The sequence below is a fragment of the Osmia lignaria genome, chromosome 5 (genome assembly GCF_051020975.1).
Source record: "Osmia lignaria lignaria isolate PbOS001 chromosome 5, iyOsmLign1, whole genome shotgun sequence".
Lineage (NCBI taxonomy): Eukaryota > Metazoa > Arthropoda > Insecta > Hymenoptera > Megachilidae > Osmia > Osmia lignaria.
The window spans coordinates 10,043,532-10,062,653 of record NC_135036.1 but is presented as its reverse complement, the minus strand read 5'-3'; the positions used below and the strand labels follow the sequence as shown (position 1 = coordinate 10,062,653).

Genomic DNA, 19,122 nt, shown 5'->3' with positions numbered 1-19,122 from the left:
AATAAAAATTTGCATAAATGGAGGGTGGATGGGATGAGGTAGGGCGGGTCTCCACCCGCAGCAACCTCCCCGTGGTGAGACCTGGGCAATCGCTATTATTTGATGACTAATTAATAACTGTATCATTATTTCTATGGTATATTTATTAATTATGCAGCAAATAATACGAGCGAATTGGCTGCGAAAATGCTTTTTTTTCTATTTAATCGCTGTTATATTTTTTTCAGGAACTATGTCTTTAAGATTCTGATGTGTACCACATTGCAAATACAATTTTACGGAAAGAAAATTAATAATAATGAATGTATGGTCAGTATTGTTTAATTATGTACTTATACATATAGCATACATGTGTCATTTAGGTTTTTGTGAAAGGTAACGTAGTATAGCATGCCGTTAGTTGGGTGCAATAATTCAGGTGGCGCTTAAATCAGTTTCTGTTCAGCTTAATTTTCGATCAAACATGGCCTGTTTTACCGATGAGGAATTTGGAGTTCAGCCTCGACGCTTGCATTACCTTAAAGAATCGCACTCTGGTCCTTATTTTACCCAAATCGTCAGAAAGTTATAAAATATTGAAATTGGTGTCTTCTTTTCAAAAAAGACTCAAACTACTCGACAAGTTACCGGTTGATTTCTCGAAATAGGGGAACACCTGACCACCGTCTAATTTCATCTGGGGGTCTTTAGGACCCCTGAAAATCATGATCCCTCGAAAACAAAGGCATGTCCGGTCTTCTCTTATCTGTAATCGCTGATTCACCGAAGGATGCATGCAGCCATTTTCGCCTTATTTCTGGCAACGGTCGTTGACAGATAATTTCAGTCGTCTGCTCTCGATGCGTGCGATGATGTAGCTAGTATAACCTTAAGGAACTGAGTTGTATATGTTTAAACAAAGTGTAAAGTCATCGAGATAAAAAGACAGTACAGCGATGGACACTAAATCCGAAAACTTAAAAACAAACGAACAGATCATAGAGGAGCTCACGAAAGATCTAGAAGGTTCTTGTATCAAGGTAGATGAAAACTCCGCATCAAAAGACAGTAATCCAGAGTCAACAGTGAACAGTAGCAATTTAGCGGACGATCCTTGTAAACTTGTCACAGACGAAAGTGACGACGATGTCAAACACAAAACAACCGATAAACACGATGTTCCAAATGATTTTGTCGACGAGGAGTTGTTAAAAGATAGAGAAGTTGGACTTTCCGAAAGCGAAAAAGAAGTTTGTATACTTATAGCTCACATTTGCGTGTACCTACCTGCATGTACATACACCTAACACTAATCTTGCATGCCTTTCCAGCTTCTCAAAGAGGAGGCTGAGAAATTGAAAAACAAAGGAAATGATTTTTTCAAAAAGGGAGATTATACAGAGGCAATATCTATGTACACGCAAGGGTTGCAGACTTGTCCCTTAGCATACGACAAAGAAAGATCCATTTTGTATGCCAACAGAGCTGCTGCAAAGTCTAAATGTCTGGTACTGCTATTTGATCGATGGAATATCATTAACAAGATTCCAATTGGAAGCTTGGAGATAAAGTTCTGTTATTAATCTTCTATAATTTAAATAGGATAAAGAATCAGCGATATCCGACTGCACAAAGGCCATAGAATTGAATCCAAGTTATGTGAAAGCCTATGTTAGGAGAGCTCAGTTGTACGAAGAAGCAGAAAAATTAGATGAAGCACTAGAGGATTATAAGAAGGTTTTAACGTTCGATCCAGCGCATACGGAAGCAAATTACGGAGTTCGGGTAATTACGACGAAATGACATCCTTCTCTAATTAATAATTATCGTAAACGCTAATCGATCGTTGAACGTTTCCAGAGATTACCTCCATTGATCCAAGAAAGAAACGAAAAATTGAAAACTGAAATGCTCGGAAAACTGAAGGACTTAGGAAACATGGTTTTGAAACCTTTCGGACTTTCCACGAATAATTTCGAATTGCAAAAGGATCCAAATAGCGGTGGTTATTCTGTAAAGTTCAATCAGAATCAAAGTTAATAGATTTAATATTATCGGTATACGTTCCAGAGGGATGAACTTGAACGCGTGTCACAGAACATATTTATAAATTGTGTTAATTTTACTGGAATGCTGTGTGCTGCTCGTTAATTGTAATAAAAATGAAAATGTCACGACGATAGCTATTGGACGGAGATATTGAGATTGGTACAATTATTATTTCGATTACTTGCTTATACTATCCATGCGATACATTTTTACGTTAAAATTTTGTTTCGAACAACAAACGTTTATCGTTGTTTTTTTAATTTCGATTCTTACCATCAACAGCGCTGCGAGATAAGAGCTGTCTCGACCGATACAGTAGTACGTGATAGGAAAATGGTAAGGGGCTGTAAAGCTTGGCAAGGCTCGAGACAAGAAAAATAAAAGCATTACGCGATTGATGAATCCTATACCCTGTCCATGGCTATACCTCGTGCGTGCCTTTAATATCGCAACTACTGTTCAAATGCAAATGTTATTAACGATAAATGGTAAGTACTTTTCTACGTTTTCGTACACGCAATAATACCCTTCACATTATTTACTTGTTTCGTACGTGTCTGTCCGCGTGCGATAAGTTTATGTACGAAAGCGTGTCGTTTGTTGTATTGCGTTGATTTAATGTAACCATGGTAATTGCAATTTGTAAATTGTAATTATTTTATTTAACGCTGATGGTAGTAACAAAAGAAACAGTAGGACATTGCATTTCGGCGAATTTGAATTTTTCTAAATCGTATAAATGAAATATGTTGCAAATGTTAAGTGAATACGAAGGAATAGAAAAGACACGATGAAAATATAAGTTTATATCCATAATTTCTATACATTTTTTCTCGCGTCACAACCCTAGCGGGTTCGTTTATCATAGGGGTAATTTGCCACTCCTTTTCCAGCTCAATCTCGTTCGTTTTCTTTTTGTATCTGGAAATTCCCTAATCTTAAGTTGTAATTTGTTTCGACAAAACACATTACCGTGGATTGCCATCGTGAGATTCCAAGAGGGACGCGCACGCGTATCCACGCGATACTTGGTATCAGAGGGATGCGAACAAAAGGAAAGGAATAAGTGTACGTGTGTGTATGTAGGCTGAAGAGGGGGATGGCGAGAAGAAGAGGAAAGGGTGAGAGCGAGGCAGTGGGTCCGAGGGTAGTACGCGAATAACACATAAACGGGGTGAACGGCGCTCGCAGCCGAGTGGCGAACGATAAAGGGTATATCGGTCGATGGAAGGTACATAGATAGCAGTAGTGATCGTTGAAGCGAGAACCGTGTATCGACATTAGGCGGTGTCCTGTCTGTTCTTGTGAAATAGAAAACCCGCTGAACGAGGGAAAGGGTGGGAGAAAAGGGTGGAAGTAAAGGTCAAAGAAAAGGGGAAAGGACAGCAATCGAGCGAAAGAGGGTGGTGATAGAAGAGAGAGGAGGAGGAGGAGAAACGGGACGCAAGACGGTCGAAAGTAAAAATAATAAAAAAAGAAAAATAGTAAGGGATGAGGGTGAACATCGTATTCTATATATCGTCAAATTTTTCTATGTATCTCGGAGCTAGAACGAACGTAAGATCGAGGATGAGTAGCAGGGGTTGCGAAGGCGATATTAACTCGAGGGTGGTTGAGTAAGCAGGCCTGCTGGCTAACGAAGAAGTGGAGGAGGAGGCCGCTACCGCCGCCGCCTACGCCTACGCGGCGCGCGAACACGTCGAGAACGCAACGCACCCGTAACCCACAGCTTTTATGTAAATCGATAATTCGAGTAGGACGCGCGGCGACAGTGTGCTACGACGTTCTAGTACAAATAACATAGATCGAGTGTTATCGGCGAGAAGAGTGATAGAGAAAGAACGGCGACTCGTCGTCGCCCGGTCGCGTTCCGTCGCGTTAGAAAGGGGGTTGTTTGCACGCACGCGTTCGGCTGGTGTAAACGCGATACCGAGTGCTCGGTCCTACCGACTAATCGTTGCCTTTTCTCGTGTCTTACGACCGGTACCATCGTACGATCCGCTGACGAATGATGTGCAACGTATCGGAGAAAGGGGTAAGCCGTAATCCGTAGCCGGGCGGCGAGTTAATCGTGTACGTGTACGATATGTACGTGGTCTCGTGTCGACGTTTAACGATCGCTCGGAACCTCGAATTGGGTCACTTTCACTACCACTTTGCCCTGCACGCGCTTTTACGCTCGCCCGCACTAATCGCGCCACGTAATTTTATTTACTTCGAACCCTAGTTTCGGTGGGTATAGTTATCGAATCGCAGCGTAGAGCATCGGTGTAACCATTCGATTGCGTGACGTAAGTGTTTGGAAAAAGAAATTTCCTACGAAACTCCGTCGCCTTTTAATCTTGATCGCTTTCTTCTCGAAGAAACGCCCTTCGAAACTTGATTATCGTTTCGCGTGTTTCAACTTGAAATACCTATTCACCTATATATCGTTTGCAATTACTTCCGATAGACCGCACCAACGCTTCGACGGCGAATCTAGGTAATACTTTTCGATCGAAATTCAATAATCTCTCGCCTTTTTTTTTTATCGTATCAGCAACAAAGTTCGTATTCAAAGCGTATCTCGTTCGGGGTCAACGATGGTCGAGACGAGACGAGACGGGACTAGAGGCTACCAAAGGCGTAACCGATCGCGAAATATTCTCCTAGGGATCATTGAAATGTCCTGGTACTCGAAGTGTTCAGAGACACGTGGGTCTGAATAATTAACTGTACAAATATTTTCGCGTACATTAAGCAAAGTTCCACGTGCGTTTCGCGCACGTGAATGCGTGTGCGCGTGTACACTGTCAGACACCGAATGAACATATTTTAATCTTCCCTCTATATTTTATCCTACGTAAAGCCGTTTGGCATTGAAACGCGAGGCGAGAAATCTTACGTAACGCATCTTGTCTTAACGAAAATATGAATTTAATTAGAAAGAAATTGATCGGTACACGCGTTCGTAGAATTTTTAACGACGCGATGAAAATCGGTAAATACAGTTGTTTCAGCCGAGAACGATGAGGAACCAATTGCGTAATTCGCGACGCAAACGATGGCCACTGCGTATAGGATTGTTCCTCGTCTACGTGCTGGTCCAGTACGTAACATCGGAGAATGTAACCGAGTTACCGTTCTCCTATCCGGATACTACGGAGCAGGAGGACAACTCGACGGTGGAATCTACCTCGGAGTTGCCAATGATCGCGGAGGAAACGAATATCGAGCCACCGAAGGCGGAGAAACCGTTGAAATCAGAAGAAAAGCCTACGCGAGGAAAATCGGGAAACGTGCAGGGACAATCGCAAGAGGAAACACGGGGGAAAGATGCGGGATTGCATTTACTGAAGAACGTTCCAAGAACAACAACGGTGAGACGCTAAACGCGGTATTTTCTTCTGAAAAGCCTGCTGTTTCCGCTTTTTCTTTCGAACGAAACGGTTGCGAGAGCTGAGTTGAACCGTAGCGCCTACAAGAGGTATTCGTTATTCGAGATTTTAGGTGCCGACGACGACCACGATGAAATACGAACGCGCCACTTGGAGACCTCGACGGGAAAATTGTTCGCCACCGGCCATCGAGCAGTTTCCGCGACCTTTAATGGGCCCAAACGCTAGGAAACACGGTGGACTGATCATCCATATCCTAGTCGCTGTTTACACGTTTCTTGGCCTGGCCATCGTCTGCGACGATTACTTCGTCTCCAGTTTGGACAGAATCTGCGAAGGTAAACGAACGTTCTCCCTTCGAAGCTGATCGATTTCGTCAACGCTTTTTCTTATTCGAAAAATATATGCAAACTCCGATATCATCTGCTGATGGAAACGTAATAAAACGCCTTACAGGGGGAACGCGGATGGGCGACGGATGATTGACGTCTGTCGCATTATAGCGCGTGCGTGTCTCGCGCTCGATCTTTCAAATCTATAAATATGAAACGATGATCGATATTTTATTTGCTCGCAGAACTACGACTGTCTCCGGATGTCGCCGGTGCAACCTTCATGGCCGCCGGTTCTTCGGCCCCGGAATTGGCGACCGTCGTGATCGGCGTCTTCTTCGCCAAGGACGACATCGGGGTAAGGGAAGCTTCTTTCATTTCATTAACAGGAGGAAATTAGTAATGGTTCGTGACAGGTGAGCGGAGTGATCGGTAGCGCGGTGTTCAACATAATGTTCGTCATCTCCATCTGCGGGCTGTGCACCACCACGGCGTCCAAATTGAACTGGTGGCCTCTCTGTCGAGATTGTTTCTTCTACGCCGTTTCGATACTCGTGATGCTCGGTACAATTTACAACGAATCGATATCTTGGTAAGATAAAAAAAAGCATATTTATTTATTTAATCACATACGGAGGGAAGAACCTTTTACATACAAGAAAATATAACGATTTCGATATTATAGGACGGAGTCTCTTTTCATGTTGATCATGTACGGCGTCTACTGCGTCGCGCTTTCTTTCAACGCGAGACTGGAACGCTGGGCAAAGTCTTACGATATACCGTTCTTGCCAAAGGACGACGAACCTGCGGAAGAGAGCGCCCTGGTTAGCTATAAATCGTTACAGGAAGACCGATTATCTTACACGGGTCCGAGTTCGCCGGTCACGGATCAGTTCGATAAAATGCAGGAAGGTAAACGAAGGAGCCACGATTTTCCAAAACCTTCTCTGAATCGTTCTTCCATTCTGATAGGAGAAATAGGAGGAACGGCAGGAGCAGCCGGACCACCAGGTGGTCCCGAAACGAACGAACCTCCGACCCGGAAACAGCCGGAGTATTACAAAGCGAAAGAGCCAGATCCTAATGAAGTATCCCCGTTGGAAAGGCCTACCGACGGAAGCCAATGGTCTCTGTTCACCTGGGGTTTGGTATACCCGATTCATTTCTTGTGTCGAGCCACCATGCCCGATTGCCGACAAGAGAAGTTTCGAAACTGGTATCCCTTCACGTTCTGCGTGTCCATGGTTTGGATCAGTTTCTATAGTTACATCATGGTGTGGATGATCACGATCATCGGTTAGCGGCTTTCCTCTTTGTCCGAAGGTTCCTTCGATAGATCTGAGTTGCTTCTTTCGTTTCGTAGGCAGTACTCTAGGTATACCGGACACGGTGATGGGTTTGACGTTCGTCGCGGCCGGTGTCAGCGTGCCGGACGCGCTCTCCTCGTTGGCGGTGATCAAGGAAGGCCTGGGAGACATGGCGGTGAGCAACGCGGTCGGAAGTAACGTGTTCGATATACTGGTCTGTCTGGGACTTCCTTGGTTCATCCAGACGGCTATGATTCAGCCGGGTTCGCACGTGAACGTTACCAGTCGAGGTAAGTTGAAAAACAGGAGAGTAAGTGTACGTGTACTTCAATGTATTGTTCTCCCGATTTTGTTCCGCCACCAGGTTTGACGTATTCCACGTTGTCTTTGTTGTCGACGGTGGTATTCTTGGTACTGGCAACCCACTTGAACGGCTGGAAGTTGGACCGACGATACGGAGTGGTATTGATGCTTTGGTACTTGGTGTTTATCGTGTTCGCCTCGCTTTACGAGCTAAACGTTTTCGGCGAGATGAATCCTCCCGTATGCAAAAGCGCCTTTTAAACGGACGCGACTCGACGTTACGTGTTCATCGGTACGCGTTGTATTCGTTCGATAAAACGCGATGCTTTTCTTCCACCCTTTCTCCCCGTCCCTATTCTATCTCGACCTAGCCTACTTCTTACTCTCGTCCTAGCCTACTTCATCCCTTTTCCTCGTTTCTTTATCTTGGAAAATTCTACCGTTGCTTTGAATTGGAATCGAGAAATACAGAAAAGCTAAAGCGAGGAGAAAAAACGGTCGATTCGTACCGTTTTGCCTTGGAATTGAAGCGCCTGGCCGGATAAAAAACTGGCGCGACGCGACGTGGTTTTGTCGTTCACGCGGGAATAAACCGGGTTGGGGGAAGGTTGATAAGACACTATTAATTTCATCGTTGCTCGTCGCGTCGTAATGATAAACTGTCGCTTCCAGCGGTATCGATGTTATCGAACGTCTTCTTCCAAAATTAAAAAATAGAAAAAAAAAAAGAAAACGAGAAGGTGTAAATCGTTGAATAGGCGCACGGTATGCGTGCGTGAATTTGGAATCGCTTAAACGGACAATACATTAATCAGTATTAAGAGGAACGATCGAAGGTGTAAAGGGGTTCGTTTGGCGATGTAGCGTGGACGCAGAGAGAGATCGCAACGTCGATCGCGCGATTCGATCTGGTCGGATATAATAAAAAAAAATACACGCGATCGATACGACTCTCGTTGACCAACGCGATTAATCTAGCTCGTAGCCGTAGCCGTAAACGTTACGGGTAGCTGTGTTCGCCTAAATCTAGTTTAAATAATATATTATACACGTGTATAGAAACTTTCTTCTTCCTTTCATCGTTTTATACTTTTTTATACTTTCTGCTCGTTCGACTCTTCCCCGTTGTTCCCTACCGTATCGGGCAGTTTACGAATAAAACAAATATTCACCAATTATCTCCTTTAGAGTTTCGTCGAAAGTCTTTCTCGCTAAAATGGATCGCACGATTAGGGAATTATCGCGGCAAATACTTTTTCAACGCGATTCTCCTCGCATTGTATCGTAAGATAAGCCACGCGTCCTGGCTCGTTCGTAGCATTAGCGATCATCGCTCTCTGTATTCGAGCCGAACACGTATTTTATCTGATTAGACGCGCGTAGTCAGCAACGAATAGGTAGATACGTTTAGGAATAGGGTCGGTTACGCGGGTAGCTGGCTATGAATACGACGGACGCACAATGTTTTTCCGCGATCAACGACAACGAACCGGTCTCTTCGATTTTCTTTAAATTTATGCATAGACTCGTTTGTCCGTCCGCGTGTTCGTTCGTTCGTTCGTTCGCTTTCTTCCTTCCATTCGTTTCCACCTTTCTTCCAACGAGCTCCAGAATATTTTCCAAGTATTCTATTCTAGAAAATTATTTTACCATCGAGGATCGTTCCGATAGCGAGAAAATAGCTTGGAGTAACGAAAGTCCTGAATTCTCGCTAATTCGAAAAATAAGTCTGAAATTCCGTAAAGAAGCGCCTTATCGATCGCCATCGAAAGATAATTAATACTATAAACGGCCCGAAAGTTTTCGTACTTCCATACGGTTCGATTGAAATTTATTTTTCTACGGTATCGAGCTCGTCTTTCGAAAAACATCGTAAATTATAGAGTAATCTATTCGTTTCTTCTTCGTCTTCCTCGTCGTTCCCTCTTCTTGATTTTATTTCGCCCGTCGTCTCAGTTCGAGCAACGGAAGGTTAAAATTGTGAACGAAGTAACGATTGCCGGCCGATTGAGTAAAGCATCGATCGTGAAAATAAGAAAATATAATTTCCCGCGTTCCCGATGCGGTGGTTGAACGGACCAACGAGCAAGGATCGAGAAGAAGATAGGCGCAATAGTGTCGAAGGATCGGTTCGTGGGGAAGTCGAGAAAAGGATGAAGCTTGAAAGGAATGCGCGAATTAAATCTTCAACGAGCACGAACGATAAACAAAAAAGACAATAATTAACGCAGCCTTATCCGATGAAAGTATCTACAAGGTGTTACGCTGCGCGATCCTCGAGATCGATAAGCGAGGGGTAGTTTCGTTTCGAAAATCCCGCGATCCGTCGCCTCGCGTCGATCGCGATCCATGCTGCTTCGTATACAGTAGACTCTAGTTATATTGCCATGCGAGCAATTTGATCTTTACGCAATTTTTCAAGCACACTAGTAGTCTACAAAAACGATACACTTTTATCTCTCCTCCTTTTCCAAACGAGAGCTTGGAAGCATCACGAATCTTCACCCACTACAGCTGCGTCTGCGGCGATATAACCAGAGTCCATTGTACTCTAGTCGATTTTCCCGACAATCGAGGCGGCAAAGAAACGGAAAACGCGCGCGTATTCCGCGAGGACCGCAAGGATTGTGCAGACGTTTTAGCGTAAACTTTACGCATCAATGTATATGTACGCGCACGCGTCTCCTGTCGATGCAGTTAGATATGCAGCAAAGGTGCGGCACGTGTGCGCACACACATACCCGTGCATACACGTTACGTATACATAAAAATAGTGTAAGATAAGAAGCTTAAATTTTTATGATTGTCGAACGTGTTTGTTCACTACGTTATATCGTTAGCGCTTCAGGCGAATTGATACGTACTTGGTAGCGTAACGAGGTGCTCGAATCGATCGATCGACCGAATCGATTCCAATTACACGCGTGTACATACGTGAAATGGAAAAAGAAAGGGAAGGGTGGAGGATAAGCCGCGATTGAACGGAAACGTTATTGTAAATTAGGCGATCGGTCGATGGACGAACGAAACGACGCGTTTCTATGCGCGGATACGCGAGTACCGATTACGTTCGCTTAATTACGACGCTTCTTGTACGAGCAATTAGTACGTTCGAAAATTGGTGATTATATATCGACGAAAAGGCTGCCGTTGTCGCGATCAATTAGTAGTATATATATCTATATACGTATATTATCTTAGATAGATTATCTTTAGACTGTGAGAATACTCTTTAGCGCAACTGCGATCAATTGTTGGGTGCCCTTAATACGCGTAGCTCGTACGAATCAAAGTCAATACCATATGTTGTATCGAAATCCACGTACCCGTCCTTCGGACCTGTTTATCGTCCGCCAATTTTCGAACGAGCGATCAATGAAAATGGAAAAGAACATCTTGATAAGGAGACGATAACGCGTCGTTTATTCGAAATCGACCCGGTTCACTCTATGACCGTAGATTTTATATCGTCGCGTGTACACGCGTATACACCTACGCATGTATTCATCTATGTATACACGTTATGTATAAGTATACGTGTCCAGCGTTTAGTTGGCCTCTGCATCGTTCATCCCGTGGGAATACATGTTCGACAACAGGTGCGCAAAATTTTAAGGGGTGATTCTAGGGATGAAAATAAGACGAAAATCAAGAATAACGAAATAGCGTTTGCGGCTTTGTTTTCCAGTAATTAACGTTTTTTACTCGAATTTTTAAACGTTAATCAATGAAAAACAAAGCCGCAAACACTATTCTTGATTTTCGTCTTATCTTGATTCCTAGAATCGCCCCTTAAAATTTTGCCCACCTGTTGTCGAACACCCTGTATCTGCCAGTATCTTGTTCCAGCGAATAGATGTCTGTCCGGGGTACAGTTTGGAAAATGACTTCGTTTACGCGGTTTTTCCTCCCCTTTGTCCGAGCCAGCGGTCTGTGGTCGTTTGTCGTTTTTTCTACGTTAATGGCAGCGTCACATTTTCGTAGACCTCGCACACGATTTTCGAACGCTTCGCGCGTTCCACGTTATCGACGCGTTCTACAGGAATTAAGGATCGATATCGATCGGAAATGGATGAATTCAGGGATGAAGCGTTCCATATAGAATAGCGGCCCCGATCGAAAGCATAGAATCGCCTAGCATTTTATACCACGTTACGTGTTAATTTACACGACAGAATAACGCGTAGCACGATCTTCGTCTGTTACAAAGTAGATTTAGTAGATACGGATTACGATGTAAACGATCAACGAACGACTCGAGCGAAGATAGAGAACACATTTACAACGAACTCACTGCTTTTCCACTTTCTTCGTGTGGATAAGCGACAAAATTGCACTCGGACGTAATTAATTCCTGGAGAATCGCGAACCGAGCCCTCCCTCTGTTGACATTGACATTGTTTCTCTCGTTGTTAGAAAAATACTTCCAAGACAGTCCTAACGCGTCAATACGTCTAGTCATAGTATATTATTACAGCGTTATGTAAATAATTGTTTTACCAATGTCCTAAGGAAATAAAATGAATATAAATATAAATATAAATATATAAACGTACGAACGAATGAATTGATAAGAAAGTTGTTCAGAAGGTAAGGGTAACTGAGGCTGGGGAGGATATGATGAGCGGTGAACGAGTTATACCGATCAATTTATTAATATAAAAAAAAAAAGAAATATTAAATTGATTTAGTAATTTTTAAGTAACTTTAGTTGGCGGAAAAAACAATTTTTATTTCACACCGCTCTTCTAACTTTTTGATCGTTTCAATAATAATCGACGTGTCGATGATTATCGATCATTGAATAGAAGATACACGTTTCGTTTGGCCGCTGTTTTATTTTCGAATAATTTATCTTTATTCTCTTGGTAAATGAATATACAAAGTTTACATCTAGTTTACTTGCTTATACGATGCGTCGAATAATATTGATACGTTGTGACGATAATAATGTCGCTGTTATGATCGCGCATACCATTTTTCTTTTTCTCTTTGCTCTGTATCCGAACGAATCGCGTTTGTATGGAACAACAATGCGGAACAGGAGCATTAATCACGGGGAACGATTAGAAAAGACATGAACGATACGCAAAAACACCCCGTTCCACCGAATTTTCTTTTCCCCCGCGTTCTTTTCATATTCGATGTATTTTCGATTAAACAGAAGAAAACTGCGTTCTTTTTTTCGATGAAGCGTTAAAGAAATAGGGATGTACCGTAGTTTCGGTGGAACCCGGAGATAAAGAGCGAGCGACGCCGACGAAAATGGGTCGAGTCGAGGGTGGGAAATGTTCCGAGTCAAAGAACAAGAGAAAAATGGAAGCTTTTCCATGGGAATGAATAGCTTTGGTATCGAGCTCCGTGAGTATTCGAGAGCGCGCAAAGCGATAGCGTTTAACTGCGAATTAGAATAAATACCAAGGTTAGTCTAATCAGTCTTTATACAATTATTCGTACATATCCGTTTCATTTCTTTTTTTTTTTTCGCGCCTTTCGTCGCTTACTTCCATCGTATATCCTCGCTCTTTGTCTCTCGTCTTGGCCACGAATTGTCATTCGGCTCTGAATTATTTACAACCTTCGGAGGAATCGTCGACGATGAACGGGTTGAACGAAACGCTCATTCACGCATACCCCACATTTTCACACGCAAACGTACGCACATTTATTCTTTGACCCCCGAAGCATCCCGATGATCCCCAAGATTCTTGTCGATCCTTTTCGCGGAAACTACCCCCTTCGGACCTTTCTGACCGTACAGGTTTGCGCGCATTTCGCTTCTAGCCGGATCTAAAACGAACAGAATAGCAAAGACGCTTGACGATAAACGGTAAAAAAATATTTCTGCGAGTCGCAGCATCGATATGATCCGAGTTGTCTTCTTTTTCTTTTTCTTCCAAAACTTTGTTGCTTACGCTTTCGTTGCTATTGCTGTTGCAGTTGTTATTGTTCTCAGTGTTTCCTCTGCTTCTATCACTCTTCCTCCGTTGATGATGATGTCGATGATAGCGATGATAATGACGAGCACGCCGACGACCGTTAACGAACGCGATGATACCCGCGAAATGGCAAGTCGAACGAAACGTAAATGAAGAAAAATCAATCGCGTTGCATCTAATTATTCTCGTTCTACATTACACGCGGCACGATACGTTACCGAAGTAACGAGTGATCCTTCCGTCGTGATATGTTTTCCATCGATCGCAACGCGATCGTCGTTTCGTTCCCTTTTTATTAATTATCTACTCGATCGTCGACGCGTTTTCTTTTCTTACAATTACGCTTAGGTATAATCTGTCCCACAAAGACGAAACCGAGATTAACGCGATCGCGCGTTTTATATCGTATCGACACATTCAGAAGAAGGCGTTTAGATTGGGCGCGTGTACGAATGTGTTCGCGTGGAAAAATATTTTCAAATACAGTGAAAGCTTTATCGTTTGCAGGTTCACTTAAGCTTTCGATCGAGAAACTCGACACCATAAAGCTTTAACTGCACCCGTATCGATGCTTTCTGATCCTAGAAGAATAGATTTGAATCTTTTCCGATTTGTCGGAGGAGAAATTTGTCTAACCGATCCTACCGAGGACGAGGTATGGGGATTATAAAAAGTTTCAAGCATTTCTCCGCTCATCAAACAAAGATTTTACGAAGTTCGAGCAACTCCGTGTTCGCTAAACTCCTTTCACCGATTTTTCTACTATTCGCGACGATATCTTACACGCGGTCCTACTACTTCCACGAGGGCTAATTCGTTCGTGAAAAAATAAGAAAATATCTATGAAGGATATCTGTGTTCGTTTGGCTCGCATCGAGGAAAGGAAGGTTTCCTTGCGATAGAAAAAGCGTTCGATTCTGTTGGCGTCTGCGAGGCCGAAACGTGCTTTCCTCTTCCGATCCTAGCTGTCGGTAGGACGACAGCCGTCCCGACGGATCGGAAACGCGAAAGCCATAAGGCTACGTCGGTAGCGGGTTCCGATCGATCGCCGATATATTCGGTTAATCGATCGGAAACAGGAAAAATTCGAGAAAGCTGCGGGTATCCGTCTTGTTTCGAAAGCGAAAACGGACCGGATTGTCTAACAATCTAACCGATCTACGAGATACATCCGACGGGAACGTTTCGAATTCCGAGTCCGTTTCGAAAAAGTGCGTAAAAAATACGATTTAAATTCCTACGAGCACGATCACGTATAAAAAGACAGCTGTACAAGTTCGGTTTCGTTCGATGCTCCAGCGAATCGCGATCTCGATTCCGTCTTTGTTTTAGGAAATACTACGGGAAACGCATTTGTACGCACCGGGTTAATGTGTTTCGATTTTCTCCGTCCGAAACGACCGCAAGGTAGTGAAAAATAAATTTTTTGCATTTGCTTGAGCTCCGTTTAGTTCGAAACGCCTTCAGACGTCTACGTATTGTTCAGAGGCGATCACGTTAGATAAAAAGAAAGAAACGTAAAGAAGTCTAAACTGCTAATTGCTTTCTATCGACGAATCTGACTTTCGCTAATTGGTGCATTACCTTAAGAACAGCGTCGCCTCTTGTCTAACGCGATTTAGAAACACTTTGTACGCGCGAATACAACTCGTTATCCGCATTATATCTTGGAAGGAAGAACGGTCGTTTTCGATATACACGCGACGAACAGAATATCCTCGTTGCGTCGATATTGTACAGATTCGTTTTCTTTTTTTTTTCTTTTTCGATTCCTTAGTCGTCGTTAAGGTGGCGAACGTTATCGTTCGTCCGCGCATCTCCTCCTACCGATCGTGTATCCTTCGATCCCGTCTAGAAGATAAAATTGCCGAGAACGCGAACGCAAACGTGAAAGAAAACGCAAAGGCGATATTTCGCTTGGATATCGCAGACGATGAATCGCAGAGGTGGATCGCAAGAGAAGAAAGCGGGTGCTTTTCGAGCGCTCGAATGCTCGCGGAACGGGACGAGAGAACGTGGCAGTCGACGAAATTAAGCGAATATCATGGAGATCCAAAGATCCGCGCGAGTATCAATGGCAGTAACCCGTTCTTTCTCGAACGCTTTTTAACAATCAGCGACCAATCGCATCGCGAACTTACATGCCTACAGATTAATACTAGTTAACCGGTCGCTTTGCGACCAACCCTTACGCTCTATCCTTTATTCATTCTTTCGTTTCCTCTTCTCTCCTTCTTTGTCGTGTTTTTTAACTTCAAACGACAATCCTATTTACAAAACGAAAGGAGAAATAAATATACATTAAAAAATAAATAAAATTAAGAGGACGTACGACGAAGATCGAATAGATTTCTCGAGAAACTTGTCTCGTTGAAACGAAACGAAACGAAACGATATAAGATGAATAGGTGTCCGAAGAAAATTTACAAAGAAAAGTTACGTTTCAATTCTCATCGCTTCGCCTTCGCTTGATCCGTTCTACCCGTTGAGCGACTTTGAACGAAAGCACGGTAACGCGTAGAACTTTGAAGAGCGAAAAGGTTTCCATTGTGTCGAAAGATCGGTAGATACTTTACACGGTATCGTTAGAAGCGCGAACAGTTGTAGCGTCGACTCGCGGAAGATATGTTTGCGACGAGTCTCGTACATTTTTTTTTCTCTTTAAATACGTGTGGTTATAAGTATACATATATGTATATACGTTAGCGTTAGGATATAGATCGTCGACGCACAAACGTATCCGTTTGGTTCCTTTTTCAATTGACGAACCTGTACCACGTTACAGATCGTTGATATGGAAGAACTGCCGAGAAGTTGGGTGCTGACGAACGGTAGTATTAATAAAAATAAAAAACGTAACGCGTCAGACGTTCTTCTCTTTGGTGCTTGAATTCGCGAGGGATATGATATGTAGTGGGGGTTGCGTCGGGCAAAGGGTACGAAATTCCTAGCCCTTTCGGAAACCTTTTCAGTCTTCGAAAGATCCGGAGAAGAAGCGCGCATTCTCGTCGATCGAGTGTCGCGAAAAGCAACCGCGAGAGCAAGAATAGGGTAGCGGGAAGTGAAAAGCGGTGAATGATAGACGAAGCTGACGGTCCGCGCGTTCGATTCAATGAGGCAAACACGTGTCAGAGTCGCCGCTGCTGGCCATGGAGAAGTTGGCCGAGTCTCGATCGGTCTGTCGGATTTGAGCGGCGGCTGTCAGCTTGCTGTTATTCTGCGGCGCTTGGGGAAACGTGTGGTGACCGGGCAGCGCGCCGGGCAGAGCCCAGGGCTGCCCGTGCATCTGTACAGGGGGGAATCTCTTGACGAAAGGGTTGCTTTGCGGGGTAGGGTGCAGAAGTCTGACACCGTTGTGATGGGAGGGTAGGGTGGTGTGAGCGGGAACGGTCGCGTGAACCTGAGGCGGAACGAAAGCGTGTCTCGGTACCGAACCGCAGCTTCCGCTCGAGCCGGCCATGTGCGAACCTGCCATGCTGTGGGAACCGTGAGGCAAAGGCATGGTGGAGCAATGAGGGAAGGTAACCGCGGGTTGGGTCGGGTAATGGGGAAGAGTCGCGGATGCCGTGTGCACGCGGACATCGTTGCTCTCCGTGAAAGACACCATTCTCATATTGGTGGACCGACCGAACGGTTCCTCGTTAGGATTCAACGGTTCCGTCAGCTTCGTTCTGGACAACTTGCGACGTATAACCACGGTCGCCTCGTTTGGATTTTCCACGATAACCGCCGGACAACCACCGGTCGCGTTCACCACCTCGCTGGCGGTAGCGTTTCCATTCACGTTCGCGTTTACACTCGCGTTTAAATTCGCGCTCGAGTTCGAACTGGAATTCGAGTTCGAGTTAACAAACAATGGCACGTGGTTCGCGTACTGCGGCGAAGCGAAGGCTTGACTGGTCCCGGCTCGACCGGTGTTCGATAAGAAGGTGGCGGTACCGGGACCGGTAGGCGGTTGTACGCCTCGTTGAAGGGAACAACTGCGCCATTGTTCTCGCGAATCATCGCAATTCCGTTGTTCCCCGGTTAGATCGTCCACGCTGGTCGCTCGTCGCTGGCAGCTACCGTTGCTGGCATTGCTCGCGTTGCTTGCGTTACTGTGCACACCGCTCGAAGATGTCTCGCTGTGGCTACTGGTGTTACTGTGCCCGGTGACCGAGCCTGTTCCACCGCAACCGGTCACGGTATCCATCGGCGGAGAGTTCGAAGAGTCCGAACGTGGTGTCAGTTCTTCGTGTGGCATCCCCGAGTCTGCTCGACGCAAGCATCGCGGCGTTTGCCCTCCGTTTGTCTGAAACGAACCATCACTTTTCCGTTTACTTCCATTCTAGAAATCTATCGATCCATTTATCTTTAGTCTAACTGTTAGCTTCATCACCTACCGTTCGCTAATTGTTACGCGCGTGTCTCGTAGAAGGATTTAAAGCGCAAGGGTGAATCAGAGACCAGAAGATTGTTAGTACCTGGGTGTTAGCGGTTAGTGACGTCGTAACAACTTCGGTGCTCGGTGCAGAAGTTGGAGTCGGGGGTGGCAGTGGAAGTGGCTCCGAGGTGGGATCGGGCAAAGGGTCTGGTGTCAACAATGGCGAGGGGTCCCCCTCCGAAGGTTGTAGATCGCGATTTGCGCTCGCGTAGTAAGTCACCTGGTCGTCGTTCACGCATTCGAGTAGCTGTTGAAACGTTTGCAACGGTTAATCTTTTATCCAACCTAATGCGAAATTTCGTCCCACCGTAAAAAAGGGACTTTCCTCTTTGAAAATCGGGGACCAAGGGAAATGAAAATAAAACGGAGGGAGGACGTGGGAAAGGGAGAGCGAAAAGGGCCAAGTAGGAAGAAATAATACTCGTATGATTCGAGTTTCATGACACGTGCAGCGTTGCTAGTCAACCTATTGTTCTATAGACACCGAAGTACCAGCACTTTTTTCTAACAACGAGAAACAAACAGGACAAGCTATGTTGCGTGTGACGGTTTTGTGTCGAATCGTTTTCGGTATCTTAAGTTTTAGAGAATTTCGAATAATTAATGAACGTGCACCAACGTCCGAATCCGGTCGCGAAAGTCAAAGAAAGTAGTGTGTTATTAGCTTCCGTTTAACAGTTGTACTTCAAATTCTACTTTTCTACGCTAAACGTATGTTAGTGTGCAATTCAAAAAACCCACATAAACGCACGCGTGTAATTAATTAACGTTAACGTTAATTCGATGCGTTCAAATCAAACGAGAGAAAAAAAGAGAGAAAAAAAAAACAAACAGGAGAACACATTTTGGTGCGCCTTACGTCTCCAAATTTAGGTATACCGTCCCTACGGGATATCAGCCATCTTCCCCACTGTCAAAAGCAAAAGAAACTTTGATTAAAAGCCGAAACGGGTTAGACGATACGGTCTGTGAGACCTATTTTAAAACTGAACGATATTTTGCGTAGATGCGATGACCAAGAGGGAAGCACCAGTTCGTGGATTACGAAAGAAAAGTAAAAGAAAGAAGCAGGAAACGATCGAGTACCTTGTTCTCCTCTGACGTTGAATCATCGGCCGGATCCAGTGACGTCATCAGCGGAAGTTCCCGTAGCGTGGCGTAGTCTCCGTCGTCTTCGGGACCCCCATCACCGGTCCCTCGTCGGATTTTTCCCTTATTACTGAAAACGAAACGCACATGGAACTACGTTACAATGTTGTGGACAGTGGAGTACAGGTATTCCTTTGTTTGATTACAGGGACGAGTATACGTAAGAAACAGAGGTAGACAGACAGGGGTGGTTAGCGAGGACAGAAAGGACGAGATAGAAAAAAAAAGACAGATGAGAAAGTGAAGAAACACGGTGATGGT

General features: G+C 44.4%; 3 protein-coding genes across 20 annotated transcripts in view; 2 read left to right on the top strand and 1 right to left on the bottom strand.

The window, feature by feature from the left end:
- The first annotated feature begins 774 nt into the window (after window positions 1-774).
- Window positions 775-2,161, top strand: Ttc1 (Tetratricopeptide repeat domain 1). Its single transcript, XM_034325833.2, has 4 exons — window positions 775-1,229; window positions 1,311-1,487; window positions 1,582-1,764; window positions 1,840-2,161. The coding sequence occupies exons 1-4, from the start codon at window positions 936-938 to the stop codon at window positions 2,017-2,019; spliced, it is 834 nt and encodes a 277-aa protein (XP_034181724.2). The 5' UTR covers window positions 775-935; the 3' UTR covers window positions 2,020-2,161.
- Window positions 2,162-2,967: 806 nt separating this feature from the next.
- LOC117605040 (putative sodium/potassium/calcium exchanger CG1090) lies at window positions 2,968-8,137 on the top strand. 8 transcript variants are annotated; one of them, XM_076688454.1, is made up of 9 exons: window positions 2,968-3,486; window positions 3,579-4,063; window positions 5,019-5,387; window positions 5,518-5,743; window positions 5,983-6,095; window positions 6,154-6,329; window positions 6,423-7,036; window positions 7,104-7,337; window positions 7,412-8,137. In XM_076688454.1, the coding sequence occupies exons 2-9, from the start codon at window positions 4,037-4,039 to the stop codon at window positions 7,609-7,611; spliced, it is 1,959 nt and encodes a 652-aa protein (XP_076544569.1). In that variant the 5' UTR covers window positions 2,968-3,486; window positions 3,579-4,036; the 3' UTR covers window positions 7,612-8,137. The 8 variants fall into 8 exon arrangements, with proteins under 8 accessions (XP_076544569.1, XP_034181719.1, XP_034181722.1 ...); XM_034325828.2 differs by adding an exon at window positions 4,481-4,510 and having other exon boundaries at window positions 2,968-3,764; XM_034325831.2 differs by having other exon boundaries at window positions 2,968-4,063; window positions 6,423-6,652; window positions 6,713-7,036.
- A 6,897-nt stretch (window positions 8,138-15,034) lies between these two features.
- tinc (transmembrane protein tincar) overlaps window positions 15,035-19,122 on the bottom strand; it is a 30,430-nt gene continuing 26,342 nt past the window's right edge. For 8 of the 11 annotated variants that reach the window (XM_034325836.2, XM_076688453.1, XM_034325838.2 and 5 more), the window contains 4 exons: window positions 18,799-18,931; window positions 18,572-18,622; window positions 17,753-17,959; window positions 15,035-17,580 (listed from right to left, as the gene is read on the bottom strand). In XM_034325836.2, coding sequence (XP_034181727.2) covers window positions 16,399-17,580; window positions 17,753-17,959; window positions 18,572-18,622; window positions 18,799-18,931 — 1,573 coding nt within the window. In that variant the 3' untranslated portion in view covers window positions 15,035-16,398. The remainder of the gene's footprint in view (window positions 17,581-17,752; window positions 17,960-18,571; window positions 18,623-18,798; window positions 18,932-19,122) is intronic. The other 3 variants (XM_034325844.2, XM_034325843.2, XM_034325845.2) reach the window with 3 other exon arrangements.